Consider the following 18,012-nt stretch of genomic DNA (forward strand, 5'->3'; position numbering starts at 1 on the left):
GGTAAGGGAAGCTTATATAATTTGATTTAGATTCTTGCTTTGTATGGATGCATGTTCGTTGATTTTTGAATGAATATGAAAAATGGTTGTTATTGCATTGTTGACGGTATGAAGAACTGGAATGATATTGTGTTTGATGATTTGGTTGATGATGAAATATGATATGTCATTTAAAAGTATCGATGATTAATGAAAGCCATGAAATGGGTATGGATGTTGTCGAGAGTCAGTATTGATCATTCAATTATACTAACGTTCGTTCTTAATAAGTGTTTGGTATTAGACCATGTTGTCGAGAGTCAGTATTGACCATTCAATTATACAAGCGTTCGTTCTCAGTAGCGTTCGTTCTTAATAAGTGTTTGGTATTAGACCAGCGCTCGTTCGATATAGTGTTTGGTTTTCATGTGGACTCGGTTGGAACTGGATCCTTTCATTTGGAGAGAGTTCTAGTTGAAGACTAGGTCTTCGTTTCGTTTTGTAATATTTGTACTTAAGCGTTCAACCAAGGATATTCATTCCTTGGTATTTGATTATAAACTTCAGTATATCTATATGTATTTGTATATTTCATTCGTTCTTGAACATTAGTTAAATGATATCTTATATTTATCAAGCCTTTATTCTATAAATTAAGTAGTGCTCGGTCTTACACCAAGTGCTTGTACTAAGTAGTGCTCGGTCTTACACCAAGCGCTCGTACTAAGTAGTGCTCGGTCTTACACCAAGTACTCGTACTAAGTGGTGCTCGGTCTTAAACCAAGCGCTCGATCTTGATTCAGTAATATGATTTTTAAAATAAGAGCATTCGGCCAAACTCAATAGCGTTCGGTCTCTACAGTGTTTGGTCTTTGACTAGCACTCGTTCTCCTTGATGTTAAACTCATTAATACAGCTAAGTATTTATATCGTTCGGTTTCTTCATATAATTACATCCGTTATTATTATTTGATGTCCTACAATATCAGTTTCTAATGGTGTTCGGCCTAGGCTTTACGGTGTTCGGTTTGAACTATCAAGAGTCAGTTCATTAAATTGGCTCACTTGGTAAATAACGTTCGATTCTATTAGCCTCTGAGAACTATTATTGTATTCGGTTCCTTTCACAATAAGTGAGTAACTCTCTCGATTTGATCTATTTTGAGTTGGAGACATATCGGTCTCACTCCAAGTTTTCAGTCTCGTTTTGGGTTAAAAACTAACGTTTGATATTTGGTATCCTACGGGATCTTTATTCAAATTGGTTAAGTTGAAGTTTTAATGGTGAAAGATGATGGAATATGATATGGATGAAATGACTTTGATTATGAAAGAGTATTCTGGGGATTAATATCTCATGAATGGATATTGGAATTGGTAAAGTATGAATGTGGGCACGCTAAGCTCGCGGTTCATCCTGATATTCCGTGATTACTCGTTCTCATGTAGAGAAGGGTAAGTCATGTGTGGGAATGGCAGGAAGTCCTAGTCCTTATGGTTAATTTGGACAAATAGGACTAACCTCGGGTGGTAGCTGTTGAGGGTATCTCAGTTACTACATCATCCGGGTGCATGAACGTCGTAGCTACACAGAATTCATACAGTCCGGACAGTCAGAGTCTAGTATTAGGCTTTGCATGAAAGAATTAACGATTTATCTTGTTTAGTTGATTGTGTGAAATATATGTTGATACTTGAATTACATAAGCTTACCCTATTTCCTGTCTTGTCATGTATTCCCGTTCATTCGTCCTTGTCATTGCGATGATCACCCTGTGGGTGGGAGCAGAAGGAGAAGAGTTGCTGGAAGAAGCATTGGAAGAGACGGACGTGCAGGTCGAACCTTAGGACGCCGATCAGTTGTTGGCCTACTCTTTTGTAGGAGCGTTCGGTCATGCGTTTACTTTATCTTTTGATTTGACCGTTCAATATAGGAAGGGTTATAAGTCGTTCGTCCTATATTTGTAGCCATTTGTGCAGTTTTAATTCCCTGCTATTTTTATAAGGTCGTTCGGCTATAACTGTACGTCCTATCTTTTGTAATAACTAAACTGTAATATTATTATATGTGATCATTCTATTATATGGTTTTATATTGTATTTTTGGAATTTTACAGTATTATTATAAAATTAATGAAAATAAATAGTGTAATATAAAAATGTGAAAAATAATGGCACTAATAAAAGAAAAACAAAAAACAGAGTAGTGCTATTTCTATATATATAAAAAAAAAGGTAAAATGAAAAACTTTGTATTCTAGAAGTGCTTACGAAAATGAGTTCTCAAGTTATTTTAAAATATTTACTCCTCGTTCTCATGTATTTTTTTTTTACAATATAGATATTTTCACAAGTATTTAAATTACAAGAAAATATATAATGAGAATATGAAGTAACCTTTTTTTCATTTCTCTTTAAAACGAGACATGATTATTAAAACAATCATAACGATTGTTTGGAAAATAAAAATTCAGGAATTACCAAACGTGAGAGAATCATTATTCCTACAAATAAGGGTTTGGATTGTTATAAATATTCACGTATAATGGCTAAATTTTCAATTTGATTGTGTGAGGTAATGTGAAATTGGCTTTGAAAAAAATATGTTTATTTTAATTTATAAACATATAAACAATATCTTGTTGTTAAATTTAATAAGACTGTTTTTGTTTTTAAAATGTATTTTTAATTAATTTGATAATAAATCAGAAATTATTTGTTATTATGGTACAATATTAGTTAGATATGAATTTGAATTTGTTACATGTTTAAAGATTGAATTCGATTTTTCATTCTTTCTGGAATTGCCCTCATTCATTCAAAGACCGTATCATTTATCTAAATATTTATAAAGTTTATGAGAATTTAAACACAATATTATATTTTTACTATACATTTTCAACTATTTATTACATTAAATAATTTAATAATAATTCTTTAAAATCGTGGAACGCGATGGAGTCATTATTCCTATAATAAAGGCTTGGTTTGTTCTAAATCTTCTTGAGAATATTTGTACTAGTTTTTTCAAAGTTAAAAAGGTACATTAAATCATTATTTAATCCACTAAATAATTTAATTAAAGTAACGGAATATTGTTATAACAGTAAAATGTCTTTTATTTCATGAAATTTAAATTTTCATTATCAATAAAAAAATATTTCTTCCAATTTCCTATTTTCTAGAAAGTAAGTATTTTGGTAGCAAATTTTTCCTAAAAGAAATCAACTGTGTAGAGTAAAAGTAATATTTTTAGTCATTTAATTTTTTTATTCATATATTGTGATGCTTGTATTTTTATAATCGAGAGTTCCCATAATAAAAAAACTATTACACTAATAGATTTGTTAAAATAAAATATCACCATTTTATATTAAAATATATTTTCAAATAAAATATCACTATTAATTTTAACGTCTCAATGACATTTCAAAATCTATTAATTATTTATTATTAAATGAAAAATTATTAAAATAATAAAATAAAAATATATAAAACATGAGAAACCACGTTCATAATAAAAATTACATTTCAAAAAAATATTTATATTTATTATAAAAAAATATCTAAATAAATAAATAAACATAAAATATTAAATTAATTATATTATTCTCTGTAAATCAAAATCAACACAATGATTTTATTTCCATAAAAAAATCATATTCATTCGTCGTAACAAAATAAAATATTTAATCTTTCCAGTGTATCATATTATAATCATTAATCTGTGTGTTTTTTTTTAAAAGAATCAATTAGTTGTATCTCATCCATCTCTATCTCTAAACCAAATTTCAATACTATTTCCAAAGAGAAATCAATAATTAAAAATAATCATTTACACTAATATCTTTATTATAAATTAATAGTATGATTTATATAATATATTTTATTAGATATCTATAGATTTTATATTTGATTTCAGAATTAGAAATGCTCCTAAAATGTACATTCACCTTGTACGAAGTAGTTAAAAGGAAACTGGTAATAGAGACAGGTTGAGAGGAATATCCACATAATAATAACATAATATCCCTTTTTTCTGTTCATTTTGTTTTGATGAAATATAATATCCTCTTTTCCTCTCTACCTGCTTAACAAAGAAGGAAAGCGCAACTAAATCAGAAACAGAAATTGATTGATTTGCTTATCAGACAAGTACCCTCTCTCACTCACACTGTGCAGAACCTCTCTTCGTTAATACTTATTCAGTTTCCACAAAACACTGCATAATATCACATTCCTTCCCTTATTTATATATAGTATATATATAGTCTTATATATATATATATATATATATATTGCTGCATAATTGAAAAACTGTCCTGGCCAATTGCAATTTTTTCAGGTAACTTCTTCTTCTTCTTCGTTATTCTTCTTCCTGTTATCTTTTGCACCATCACAGTGCACACTCTGCTTAGTCCAATTAGCTTCAGGTGATTCTCTTTTGTAACTTTCTTCTCTCCTTTGACCCATCCCCTTCAATTCTATCGCTGGTTTTATTTTTCCAGTTGGTGGTTTACGACTTTTGAATTTCGAGATTTTGACCCTTCCAACCCCACGTAACCGCTACGCAGATCTGAGGCCAAAGATAGCATCTTTCGGTCCTTCAAAATTCAAATGCCCCATTGGGTATTTCTAATTTTCCAAGTTTTTGAGATTCTTAGCGAAAGAGCATGTCCGGGGCAGGCCAAGCCATAGACATGGAGAAGGTGGGGTTTTCGAAAGCGAAAGCCGATCATGGCCGTGGCAAGAAAACGGGCCCGGTTTCGATGGATCACGTGCTTCTTGCCTTGCGTGAGACCAAAGATGAGAGGGATCTTCGAATTCGGAGTCTCTTCGATTTCTTCGATGCTGCCAATGATGGGTACTTGGACTATGCTCACATTGAGTCTGGTTTGTCTGCACTGCAGATTCCCCCTGAGTATAAGTATGCCAAGGAGCTTTTCAAGGTGTGTGATGCTGATAGGGATGGTAGGATTGATTACCATGATTTCAGGCGTTACATGGATGACAAGGAGTTGGAGCTTTATCGCATATTTCAGGCCATTGATGTGGAGCACAATGGCTGCATTCTCCCTGAAGAGCTTTGGGATGCACTTGTCAGGGCTGGTAGGTATTCTTTTACCTCCTTCAAAGTTTAATACTACTCATTTAGCTCATTGTGTATTGTGCCTCATGGATTTTAATTACTGCATGCCAAAAATTTTAAATTGTCTTTCAATTACATGTTAACATAATTGAACATGTTATAATATATGGTAAGGCCGTTGACTTTTGTAATAATTATTTTGAAGGTTATGGCTAAGATGGTTTTTGAATAATTGACATGCCTAAGATGGTTTCTCATTGATTCATGATGCAAAAATCTTTACGTTCACGATGCATGGAAGTTAAATTATTATTTAATTGGAGTTGCAGTTATTTGCTCTGTCCTCTTCACCATTATGTCCTCGTAGTGTTTTTAGTATGTTGTTGGCTGTTCATTTTTTCTGTGAGTGGGCCAAGACATGTTGACATTCGATGTTGTTTCTGAAACTTGAATTGTATCCGGTGGTTGTGATCGGGTGAGCTTATTTGTAGATTCTATAATTCCGACTATAAAGGTTTGGTTTACAAAGGACATATGTGGTTGTAATCATAACAGTTATTTGGGAGAAAAGGTTAAGCCCTACCTCTTGAGAGACTGCAGGGTTTTTACATTTGTTCACCAATGTGCCCAATCCTTGTGATTTTTGAACGTGCTTCTTTTGAAGACGTTCTAGTGTTGTTTATGAATTAAAAAAAGAAAGAAATAACTTTTTGAATAATTCTACTAATATGAATGGTTCTTTAGATTTGTGAAATCTGCTTCAACTTCAATCTTTGAAGGTAAATTCTATTGTGTTTGTTACTTATTTTCTTCGTCACTATTTTCATTTCTTGTATGTGGTGATCTGATCATATATTTGTAATTCTTATAGACTTTTCTAGATAATATTCCTTGGTACCTTTGTGTAAGTTTTTCTGTTGTATTTATTGTAAGCATATTGAGCTTTTATGTTGCAGGGATTGAAATTGATGAGGAGGAGCTTGCTCGCTTTGTGGAGCATGTTGATAAGGATAATAACGGAATTATCACTTTTGAAGAGTGGAGAGATTTTCTTCTACTTTATCCTCATGAAGCAACTATTGAAAATATATATCAGCATTGGGAGAGGGTGTGCCTTGTTGACATTGGGGAACAAGCTGTCATTCCTGAAGGCATCAGCAAACATGTGCACAGGAGCAGATATTTTATTGCTGGGGCAATAGCAGGAGCTGCTTCTCGTACAGCAACTGCTCCTCTTGATCGTTTAAAGGTGGTCTTACAAGTTCAGACTGGAAGAGCTTCTATTATGCCGGCAGTGATGAAGATATGGCAACGAGATGGTTTATTAGGGTTTTTCCGAGGTAATGGATTGAATGTGATCAAGGTAGCTCCAGAGAGTGCCATCAAGTTCTATGCTTATGAAATGCTGAAAAATGTAATTGGAGATGCTCAACAGGGAAAGTCAGATATCGGTACTGCAGGAAGACTTTTTGCAGGTGGTATGGCTGGTGCGGTTGCACAGATTGCTATCTATCCAATGGATCTTGTCAAAACTAGGTTACAGACTTGTGCTTCTGATGGTGGAAGGGTTCCTAAAATTAGTACTCTTACAAAGGATATATGGGTCCATGAGGGACCTCGGGCTTTCTACAGAGGGCTTGTTCCATCTCTTCTGGGTATAATTCCCTATGCAGGGATTGATCTAACTGTATATGACACCTTGAAAGATATATCCAAGAGATATATTCTTCATGACAGTGGTATGATATTACTGCAACCATATTATCTCTTGAACATAATGATTTTATTTTACCAGTTTGTATTTTTTTAATTAAAAATCAACAGTTCTAAAGCATTGAAACTTAAAAAGTTCTATTATTTTTTCTCCTTCACAGAACCTGGTCCTCTAGTACAACTTGGATGTGGGACAATTTCAGGTGCTCTTGGAGCCACTTGTGTCTATCCGTTGCAGGTTATTAGGACAAGGTATAAAGTTGTGTCAGTAGTAATGTTATTTCTCTGCTCTCTTTCGACCAAATGGAAATATGGATTGTGGGGGAGGGAGGTATCAGTTTTGTTCTTTTACTCTAGGTTTCTTATTGATCCTTTCTCTGGGCTCTTTGTTGACATATCTTTTATCATGATTCTTAGGCTGCAGGCACAACCTATCAACAATAACCGTGCTTACAAGGGAATGTTTGATGCATTCCGGAAAACTTTTAGGGATGAAAGCTTTAGAGGTTTCTACAAGGGGCTCATTCCTAATCTCCTCAAAGTTGTGCCAGCTGCAAGCATTACTTATATGGTTTATGAATACATGAAGAAGAATCTAGATGTTGAGTAGAGTGTCATAGTTAAACTGGCTAATTTCAAATATTATAAAGCCTGGAATTGTTGATGGTGACGAAGAACAGAGAGTACTAGTCCTGTAGGTACTATTACAGATAGTCATTCTTCTGAGGATATCTTAAAACACGATTTTGTAGTCAGAAAGTTTTTCCCCTTGCTTATCTGAACTAAAATATTGAGAAACTAGGTTGTACTCTAGACGTACTAAGGTAATAGGTTATATCCACTCAATCTGTACTTTTTCAACTATTTCATATAGTCAAAAGCGAAAGCACATAATTGTGGTTCTCCTCTATTTTCATGTCACTAGAAATTCCATTCACCTGGAAAAGTGACGTATGGATTTTTAAGTGAATAGAATTGATAGTGAATTCTTTTGAGATCTTGTTGAATATACAATGTAACTAACTCTACATGTAAGTGCAAGAAACATGGATTGGAAACGAAATAGGGATTATTATCATACTTGGGTTTTTAGTACAGAGAACAGCTTTAGAGGAAACCTCGGACTCTTGTATTTTGGAATTCCTGGTGAATAAAGTAATAGCTGTCTATTGATCATTGTGCTCTGCTACAGGATAAGAAGATCTCTTTCCTGTTCAGCCATGTGGATTTTCATATGCCTAACTTTTGCACTGTCTTGTTTGTGTGGTGTTTGGGCAGAAACCCGTAGACATATCTAAGAATCTTTTCAGACTGATGAGATCACTTTCTCATACGTGTCGAATAAATGATCACTTTTCTTGTAATATCGAAATACATGAACCACTTTCTAAGGTCATTTTATCTGATATCGACCTTGTCATGGGCATTTAGTTTGTGGAAGCATGCAATGTGCAATTCATAATGCATTCATTTCTGTTTATGACATCACATCAAGTTTTGGTTGTTGGGTTAGGTGTAATATCATGGTGTTAGGATGCACATGAACCATACATTGCATAAAACTTCCCATGTGATATGCACCGTAATCGTTCATAAAACTACCTGTCACTAGCTTGGCACACTCAAGATGTTCTTCTGTATTCTTACTTCTACGCGTAAATTGCATACTTAAAGTTTGCATATTCGAAAAATTGACATGTCATCTCAGCACAAATGTAAAAAACAGTAATTGACAGCAGAAAGCAGATATTGACAATACCAATTGTTCTTTCATGATAGCAGCAAACAGTACACTTTATTCATGGCTTCCAACAAAACATGGGAAAATGTTACATTTCCTATATGGCTATATCTCAAATCACTCACTGCCTCCCTACCTGACTCCAAGTTTCAAACTGACTATAATAGGTGAAAGAAAAACACAGTAAATGAACTCAACATAAACATTACTTTAAGATGAAACTGCAGTCTGTGTCTGTGTTAACTAGCTGCAAGGTTTTAAATTGCAGTTGTGTCACAATTTCATCAAATGATGCGCTACTGTAGGCAAATATGAACTATGTGATTACAATTGTGATCATGTTGCAGACTATTTTTTAAAATCTTATGAAGCTTATTTTTTAAAATCTTATGAAGCTTATTTTTTAAAATCTTATGAAGCTGAATAACCAGTGTGCAGGTATGTGAATTGAACCTGGAAGAAAGGCTTTGCCTTCCCTAAGCCTTCATGAATTGCCTTTTGACACTCTCTTTAGAAGGAGAGTAGCATAATACTCAAGAGCCAAACTTCGTTTCCATCTTCCTTTTCACTTTCTTCTTTCTCCATTACTTGGCTTAGACAGCAGTTGAAATGAATCACTTAAAAGGCACAGACACGTAGAAGGATTACTTTCAATTCCAACGTATAAGCAAGGAGTAGAAAATAATGTTCTTTCAAGCATTGCCAAGTCATACATAATTATAAATTTCATTGAGAAAGGATATTTGAAACACCTCTTACATGTTTCGCCCAAATTTCCCCCTCAATGAACCCACAGATAAATTTATGACATTGGTTCTTCAATTTGTTTTTTTCTTATTTGCCATCATTTGCATTGTTATTTGCTATCATTGGAGATGCAAGTGACGTTTTTCTAAATTCAAGACTATTTGTGAAGTCCTTCTTTTTTATGTTTTTTTTTATTTACATTGTTATAATAAATATCTTAAAATTTCAAATATTGATCATAATTTGGCATCTCAGAATAAAAATTAAAAAGAAATAAAATTATAATATAACATAATCACACGGAATTATAGAGCTAAATATTATGAGCTAAATGCCAAAAACAACATAAATGTGGACGTGCCGGAGTGGTTATCGGGCATGACTAGAAATCATGTGGGCTCTGCCCGCGCAGGTTCGAATCCTGCCGTTCACGTTTTTATGTTTTGGATCTTTTTGTTTTTCTACAGTTACTTTTAGTTAACATAGTTAACAATGGAGTGAATGCTTGATCTGTCTAAGATGGATTGGTGATGTGGATTTTTTGTTTATTATTAAGACAATTTAATAAACGAAAAGAGAGTTTATGCGAGAGAGACGAAAGCGAGATATGAGGTTTATGCGAGTGATTTTGTTGGAAATGTAATATTGCCTAAGAAGAATGTATGAATTTTTTTAATTGGAACATTTAGCTTGGATTATCGAAGACGTGAAAGTGAGTTTTATTGCTTATTATCGAGTTGAGAGTTACTCCCTCCAACATCACACAGGGTTGACCTTCCTACTTTTTTTTATCTTTCATATATGTCTTAAACGAATGTCAACATTTGTGCACGGATATCGACATCCGTTTAAAGGACAAATGCATGTTCCACATTTTTGTATCAAAGGCTTCACAATGTTTGTCTGCTAGCACAATATCACCACCCCATTTGCATAGCTTTTGCACTACAAAGTTTGATTTTAGACATTTATGATGTTATCATCGACAGGTATGTTGATAGATCATCTACAAAGGAGTTCTTTGGCACTGACAATATCATACTAGGTAGGCAGTTCAAATGGGAAGGAAGAAAAACTGAATAATTTGACAGTTGGGTGCACAAAAGAAATGCTAGATGGGATAAACTTCAACGAGGAAACTGGTGGCATATTGAGGCTGGACTATTTCAAGGACTAATTCATTGATAAAGCCAGTAGCAAATAAGATAGTGAGGATGTGTAAGGTATTTTTGGAATAAAAAAAATAATGGAGAGGTGTAGGAAGTTCTTGGGGTGGTGGAGGGAGCAACACCCTATCGAGTTTCGTGCGCAACTTATGGATTGTTTCATTGTTTGTTGTTTGATAAGGTCCAATATGCATTTCAAGTCTATCAGTTGTGGTCTCCCATTTTAAATTGTGTTTGACTATTTTGGAATATGAGTTGTAATATGTATTGTTTTCGTAGTTATAGGTCTAATAATAATGAGTTGTAATAATGTCTATCTAGGATCTGATTGCTAACAAAAAAAATTGACATATTGTTTCATTATCGGTAAAATATTAAAATATTATTATAAAAAAAGGATACCTTCAAATATTTTAAAAATATAATATATACATTTTAAAATCAAATCTAAATAAAATTACAAAATAAATATAAAAATAATGTTAATTAAATTAAATTTTATTTTTAGTTAAATTTAACCGAATAAAATATAAATTATATTCTAATTTTAATTAAATTTAACCTAAAAACAAATTAAATCAATCTTAATTTTTTATTGGCAATAGATACTCGTAAGTACGAGTGGGTAATATGATATCCGCATCAAATCCGTTTATATACAAGTATTAAATCATTTATTATCCATTATCCATGGTATTCATTTACTATCCTTAGAAGATTTTATCACAAATACTTGCTATATGACTATTTGACAAGGTAATTCTTATATATTTATATATAGATTGATATGTTTGAGACTTTTTTTTGAAGTGGTGGTCATTCAGGGTGAAAAATTCATAAATAATGGGACAATGAAATATAGTAGAGAAACCAAACAAGTACATATGATCTTGTGTCTAGATATGTGAAATTATTTTGAAATATAAGGATAGTTAAGAATATGAGTTATGTTGAAAAGAAGGAATTGTGGTATTTTATAAGAAGAGGTTTTCTGTTGGAAAAAATAGTGTAGTTGTTGAGTGACAATGGTGTAATTCACACTGTAAATATTGTTAAGGGAAAGGGTCAAGGTGCAATTGTTTGTGACTGATAAAGTTATTTTCTACTTAAGTTTTGTAAATAAAATCAACTCTTTCGTAATTTTATCTTGTTTAATTTTCAAATTTATCTTATTTTTATATTGTTTTATGTTTTAGTTATTTTGTGCTTATTTTGAGTTGTAAATTTTATTTTAAACGTGTGAAATAAATAAATAAAAGATAATTATAGTAAAAAAGCAAGATAAACCTGAAGAAAGTAGAGCAAAAGATAAATTTTAAGACAAATATCCGCAACTATTCTTTCGTAACAGCAGCAAACAGTTCAACACCTATTCTTTCATGATAACAGCAAACAGTTCACTTTATTCATGGCTTCCAATAAAGCACGGGAAAATATTACATTTCCTACATGGCTATATCTCAAATCACTCACTACCTCCCTACCTGAATCCACCATTAAAAGTTTGAAACGGACTATAATAGGTGAAAGAAAAACACAGTAAATGAGCTCAACATAAGCATTACTTCAAGATGAAACTGCAGTCTGTGTCTGTGTTAACTAGCTGCAAGGTTTTAAATCGCAGCTGCGTCACAATTTCATCAAATGATGTTTAGGCAAATATGAACGATGTGATCATGTTGCAGACTGTTTTTTAAAACCTTACGAAGCTGAATAACCAGTGTGCAGGTATGTGAATTGAACCTGGAAGAAAGGCTTTGCCTTCCCTAAGCCTTCATGAATTGCCTTTTGACACTCTCGCTTTAGAAGGAGAGTAGCATAATACTCAATAACCAAACTTCTTTTTCATCTTCCTCTTCACTTTCTTCTTTCTCCATTACCAGCAGTTGGAATGAATCACATTCTTGCAAACATTCAAGCATATATAAACACTTCAAAGGCACAGACACGTGGAAGCATTACTTTCAATTCCAACTTATAAGCAAGGAACAGAGAAAACCGACAAAAAAAAACAGATAAGCATAGGCATTAAAAAAAAGAATCAAATCACATTTCCATCCATCAAAATATATTCTATTAAACACACTCAAGCATATTATTGTTCTTCTGCTTTAAACAAATTCTCTCACAAATTCCGTTGAGGCTGCCCATTTCAAAGGACAGGATAGTTAAAGATTAACGATGAAAAAGAGGGTTGAAAAAGAGGTAAGAAAAAAAGTGAAAAAATGGTTATAATAATAAAAGGTGGTAGGTTAAAGTGGTGATAGAGACAAAAGAGGCAAGTGTAAAGAGAGAATAGGGTTGTGGATGAGCACTTGCATTTAAGAAATGTAGCAGAGTGGGTTGGCACCATTGAATGGGGGTGCGTGCATGAGAAGATAAGTGCTAATAAAATAGCCATTAATGGTTCAGTGGGCTTACCAAATTCGGCCATGAGTGTACTATAACTAAAGAAAAACCAATACTCTACTTTTTCTTATTCTTCTTTCTCATTATGTAACCTCAATTTAGCCTATGCCATCTTTCCGTACCAAGAGGAATACCGATTATTCAAACCCCTCCTTATAAAATAAATCACCTTATTAGGTCCAGGTAGCTATGAAGAACCCATCCAATTCTTATTTATTTTTTAGCTTTATTTTACTGGATTTCTGAATTTTAAATGTAATTTAATTAATTAAATTTAGGCTGAATATAGATTAGAGATGTTTTACCTTTTACAAAATTATAATTTGATTTGATTCAAGTTTTTTTTTTCATATTCAAAGAGAGTCAAACCACATTTCAAAGACATCTACTCAAAACAATTTTTTATTAGTTTCTTTTAGCATTATTTAAATAATCTTGAGTTGTTAGAACCAGTAAAATCAAAAGTTAGAAACTAGTAAAATTCACGCACATATTTGTTTAGTGGAATTCACGTGTCAAGAGGGGAGCTCGACACTCAGATGACGAACGTCAGGTGTCATGCGAAGAGGATCCGAAGATCAGTTAGTGGAAAGCAGGTGTCAACAGAAGATGGGACGTTCGTTTTTGAGTGGGAAGCAAAACTTGAATTTTCAGAAAAACACTCCACTCTCTGCATGCACTCTCTTTCCAGATTTCTGAAGAATCCCATTTTCTCCTCCTTCTCTCTACCTCCTCTTCATCTTCTCTCTTAGAAAACACTCACTTTCTCTCCTCCGATCAATATTCCGGCACCGTAGAAGCACTTTCGGCGTCCAGAGCTTCCAGATAAACCGTTCGGTTTGTGTGAAGCTGGGCTGGTAAGTCTTTCTCTTCGCTTTGTCGTTCGTTTTCCTCAACATGCAAACTCAGTTCTGGGTTCGTATGTTGATAACCATTCTTAAAATGAGTAGTTCTGATAGTGTCGGGTTGTCACTTGGTGTAGTTGAATTTGTTGAGCGTTGATGGTAGAAGAACCTATAGTGGTCAAATTGTATTTCTGCATCTGGGAACGTTCGGTCACGCTCAGAGGTAAGGGAAGCTTATTTAATTTAATTTGTATGCTGTTGAAATGTTTTAACGTTCGTTTATTTAACGAGATGAAAGGAAATATGGCTGAGTTAGGTTGTAATGTGTGAAATATATGAAACTTATATGATATGGATTGTATGAAGTATGAAAGTTGATTATGATGTGAATTTTATAAAGTTAAGAAGTTATGAAGTTATAAGTTAAGGAAAAAAAATGAGTTTGAATGTAAATCGATTTTGTATATGAGATTTCACTATGATAAAGTACGTTCGTTACTGAACGGTCATTGACCGTTCGGTTTTCCTAGTAAACCTAGTGGAAACGAGATTCTTTCATTTGGAGAGAATCCTAGTGTAGGACGAGTGCCCTCGTGTGGTAATATTATGCTTGAGCGTTCGGTTGAGCATAGTTGTGCCTGAGTCTACTGTGATAAACTCAAAAATATACATTTATGTAATTGTATATTATTGTTGTTCGTAAACACCACTTCAATAGTATTTTAATATATTTATCAAACCTTTTATTATAAGTTTATTAGTGCTCGGTCTTATACCAAGCGCTTGTACTCATTTCTTGTATAATCAATCTTGGTAAAATAGCGTTCGTCCAACTTCAGTAATATTTTACTTTACCATGTTCGGTCATTTACTGGCATTGGATTTCTGTATGTGAACTATTCTAAATCTAGTTCCTTAACATCTTGACTAGTCTTCCTTCATTGGATCCGGCCTAGGGCCTTCATACTTGATTTATTCCTTGAGTATTGGTTTGAACTCAAGAGAGTTAGTTCATTCAACTGACTCACGTGGTAAATAACGTTCGTCACATATTGTACCATTGTACTCGGTTTATTCTTAAATCTAAAGGTAACTCTCTCGGTCTTATTCTATTCTGGAACTGGAGACCTATTTGTCTCGTCTCAAGTGTTCGTCCTCGTTCTGAAGAGGGCTGAACGTTTGGTATCTTATGTTCTTAGAACTGATGATGAAAATAACACTAAAGAGAAAGATTATAAAGGAGGAAGAGTATTTGAGAGAAATTAAAAGTTGTGGATTTTGGACGAGCGTTCCAGGGAGGAACGACTCTTGAATGAATATTGGAAATTGTATAGTATGAATGTGGTGAAGCTTAGCTGGCGGTTCATCCTGATGTTCCGTGAATACTCGTCCTTACGTAGAGGAGGGTAGATCATGTGTGGGAACGACAAGAGGTCCTAGTCCTTAGGGGTACTTTGGATGGAACGGATTAACCTCGGGTGGCAACTGATGAGAATTCCAGTTAGTACATCACTCGGGTGCACGAACGTCGTAGCTACACAGAATTCATACAGTCCGAACAGTCAGTCTAGTAGTAGGCCTTGTTTGAATCGTATGTTGAAATGCACTTGATGTGTTTGAATATGATAAATGTATGTTATTACTTGAATTAAATTACATAAACTTACCCTGCGTTTCCTGTCGTGTCTGGTTTTGTACGTCCGTCCTTGTCATTGCAATGATCATCCGTGTGGATGTGAGCAGAAGGAGTCAAGCTGCTGGAAAAGGCGCTGGAAGAAGAAAATTTGGAAGAAATCGAAGTCAAAACCGAAGAGTAGGACGTTCGGTCAATAGTCTAGTTATAGTAAGGTGGACGTCCGCTCACCTTCCCTTTTGTATAAGTATGAACGATCGGTGTCGATATTTTGTAAACCGGACGGATAGTTTTGGGTAGTGAGGTACGACTTGAATTTGTAACTCTTTCTGTAAGGTCGTTCGGCCATGAGCGTACGCTCGACTTTAGTGTAAGACTGATTTTGGATTATTATTAATGTAATTATTCTATCATATGGTTTATTGCTATATTTTTGGGATGTTACATGAGTCATCCCATTAAAATAAGTTCTGTTCATCATATAATTAATCCACTGTTTATTTTTTAAAAATTATATTAAAATTGTAGATACTCATATTGTCAGAAGATAAAAGATGGGAAAAGGTTTATAAATACAATTAATTAAAAGATGGAAAAGAAAGTAATTAGAATCATCCATACTCTCCATTAGTAACCTATGAAGTAGGAAGCTCATGCAGAGAATTATAATTTTACAACATTATACAATATAATTTATTTAATATAATAGGATAAATTATTTCATGGTAAGCGTAATATCAAAGTGGACGTGCCGGAGTGGTTATCGGGCATGACTAGAAATCATGTGGGCTCTGCCCGCGCAGGTTCGAATCCTGCCGTTCACGATTTTAGGTTTTTTTAGTTAACTCCAACATTCAAATTACTTGTATTGTGTTTTGGTTCTTTCTATTTTGCTTGCTCCACTGTGGGCAACATATGAATCTCCAATGCGTCAAAACACTCTGCAACTACTAAGTCAATGCAAATCCATTTCCCAACTGTGCCAAATCCACGGCCACATCGTCACCACCGGTGTGTTACCTCCCCACACATCCCCCATCTTCAACAACATCCTCTTCACCCTCACCACCCTACTCTCCGCCCCCAACACCGCCACAACCCAGTATTCCAACTCCATAATAACCTACTATGCACTCTCCCTCTTCCATTCCCTCCCAAACCCCACCACATTCTCCTTCAACACCCTCATCAGAATCCATACCCTCCTCCTCTCCCCTCTCCCTGCCCTCCGCCTCTTCTCCACCCTCCGCCGCCTCTCCCTTCCCCCTGACTTTCACACCTTCCCTTTTGTCCTCAAAGCCTGCTCTCAACTCTCTTCCATCTCCCTCGCCCAATCCCTTCACTCTCAACTCCTCAAGTTCGGCCTTTTACCCCATTTGTACGCCTTCAACTCTCTCATACGTGTTTACTCCATCCTCGATAGAGTCAACGATGCCTACAAGCTCTTCTACGAATGTCCCCACAGAGACGTTGTCTCCAACAACGCCTTGATTAACGGACTCGTAAAAACCCGCCAGATTTCCCGCGCGCGGCAACTGTTCGACGAAATGCCCGTGCGAGATGAAGTATCCTGGGGGACCATGATCGCGGGGTATACTCACTCGAAACTTTGGAACCAAGCCATTGAACTCTTTACTGACATGATGGCTTTGGAGGTTAAGCCGGATAATATAGCGCTGGTGTCGGTTCTCTCCGCTTGTGCTCGGTTGGGGGAGTTGAAACAAGGTAGCATCGTTCATGATTACATTAAACGTAATAGGATACGAGTTGATTCGTATTTGGCAACGGGGTTGGTCGACTTGTATGCGAAATGTGGGTGTGTTGAGACTGCGAGGGATGTGTTTGAGTCTTGCGAGGAGAAGGAAGTATTCACGTGGAATGCCATGCTTGTTGGGTTTGCGATTCACGGAGAAGGATCGATGGTGTTGGAGTATTTTTCTAGAATGGTTGCGGAGGGAGTGAAGCCTGATGGGGTGAGCTTGTTGGGGGTGTTGGTGGGGTGTAGCCATGGGGGTCTAGTTCGTGAAGCGCGAAAGGTTTTTCAGGAGATGGAAACTGTGTATGGGGTTGCTCGGGAGGAGAAGCATTATGGATGCATGGCTGATATGTTTGCCAGGGCTGGGTTGATTGAGGAAGCGGTGGAGATGATAAGAGGGATGCCAAGTGGGGGTGATGTGTTTGCGTGGGGAGGGTTGCTTGGAGGGTGTAGGATTCATGGGAATGTTGAGGTTGCAATGAAAGCAGCGAAGCAAGTAATGGAGATTAAGCCTGAAGATGGTGGGGTGTATTCTGTTTTGGCTAATATTTATGCTAACAGAGGACAATGGGATGATTTAGTCAAGGTAAGGAGATCATTGAGTGCCAACAAAAGGGCCAAGAAGATTACTGGTCGTAGTTTGATCAGACTGAATGACGATACCTAGGCTAAGATTCGGATGATAGATTATGGGGGGAGGGATGTGTATAGATTATTTGCATGTTACGTTAGGATCTTTATTATTGTTTTTGTTTGTAACTAAATATTATTCTTAGTTTTTTGGTGTCCTCCAGCCAGCTCAAGAGCTTTGTGAGGCCTTCTTTTGGTTCGTGGCTATGCATCACAGGAAATACGTCGCCTATTACATTTTTGAGTAAAGTCGTTCTTTTTGTTCTTGAAATAAGAGCGAGAAAATCCCAACTAAAGAACTTTC

The 18,012-nt window shown here is 35.0% G+C and overlaps 2 protein-coding genes and 2 non-coding genes across 6 annotated transcripts; all 4 read left to right on the forward strand.

Annotated features, from left to right (window-relative positions):
* The first annotated feature begins 4,067 nt into the window (after positions 1-4,067).
* LOC124827151 (calcium-dependent mitochondrial ATP-magnesium/phosphate carrier protein 2-like) lies at positions 4,068-7,957 on the forward strand. 3 transcript variants are annotated; one of them, XM_047300144.2, is made up of 5 exons: positions 4,068-4,324; positions 4,488-5,088; positions 6,025-6,807; positions 6,943-7,033; positions 7,199-7,957. In XM_047300144.2, the coding sequence occupies exons 2-5, from the start codon at positions 4,653-4,655 to the stop codon at positions 7,389-7,391; spliced, it is 1,503 nt and encodes a 500-aa protein (XP_047156100.2). In that variant the 5' UTR covers positions 4,068-4,324; positions 4,488-4,652; the 3' UTR covers positions 7,392-7,957. The 3 variants fall into 3 exon arrangements, with proteins under 3 accessions (XP_047156100.2, XP_047156102.2, XP_047156101.2); XM_047300146.2 differs by having other exon boundaries at positions 4,554-5,088; XM_047300145.2 differs by lacking the exon at positions 4,068-4,324 and adding an exon at positions 4,333-4,412 and having other exon boundaries at positions 4,554-5,088.
* Positions 7,958-9,620: 1,663 nt separating this feature from the next.
* Positions 9,621-9,702, forward strand: TRNAS-AGA (transfer RNA serine (anticodon AGA)). Its single transcript has one exon. It is a non-coding gene; the product is annotated as a tRNA-Ser (tRNA).
* Positions 9,703-16,064: 6,362 nt separating this feature from the next.
* Positions 16,065-16,146, forward strand: TRNAS-AGA (transfer RNA serine (anticodon AGA)). Its single transcript has one exon. It is a non-coding gene; the product is annotated as a tRNA-Ser (tRNA).
* LOC124827152 (Pentatricopeptide repeat (PPR) superfamily protein) lies at positions 16,111-17,957 on the forward strand. Its single transcript, XM_047300148.2, has one exon. It carries the CDS (start codon positions 16,249-16,251, stop codon positions 17,743-17,745), a length of 1,497 nt encoding a protein of 498 aa, XP_047156104.1. The 5' UTR covers positions 16,111-16,248; the 3' UTR covers positions 17,746-17,957.
* The last annotated feature ends 55 nt before the right edge of the window (positions 17,958-18,012 follow it).

The sequence above is a fragment of the Vigna umbellata genome, chromosome 1, assembly GCF_029865625.1.
Source record: "Vigna umbellata cultivar VRB3 chromosome 1, Vumbellata_1.0, whole genome shotgun sequence".
NCBI classification, from domain to species: Eukaryota; Viridiplantae; Streptophyta; class Magnoliopsida; order Fabales; family Fabaceae; genus Vigna; species Vigna umbellata.

What these genes read in the sequence shown, in the direction of transcription:
- LOC124827152 (XM_047300148.2), top strand. Translation starts at nt 16,249, where the DNA reads ATGCGTCAAAACACTCTGCAACTACTAAGTCAATGCAAATCCATTTCC.
- LOC124827151 (XM_047300144.2), top strand. Translation starts at nt 4,653, where the DNA reads ATGTCCGGGGCAGGCCAAGCCATAGACATGGAGAAGGTGGGGTTTTCG. An exon ending in GGATGCACTTGTCAGGGCTG is followed by an intron (nt 5,089 to 6,024) that starts GTAGGTATTCTT and finishes TTTATGTTGCAG; the next exon opens with GGATTGAAATTGATGAGGAG. An exon ending in ATATATTCTTCATGACAGTG is followed by an intron (nt 6,808 to 6,942) that starts GTATGATATTAC and finishes TCTCCTTCACAG; the next exon opens with AACCTGGTCCTCTAGTACAA.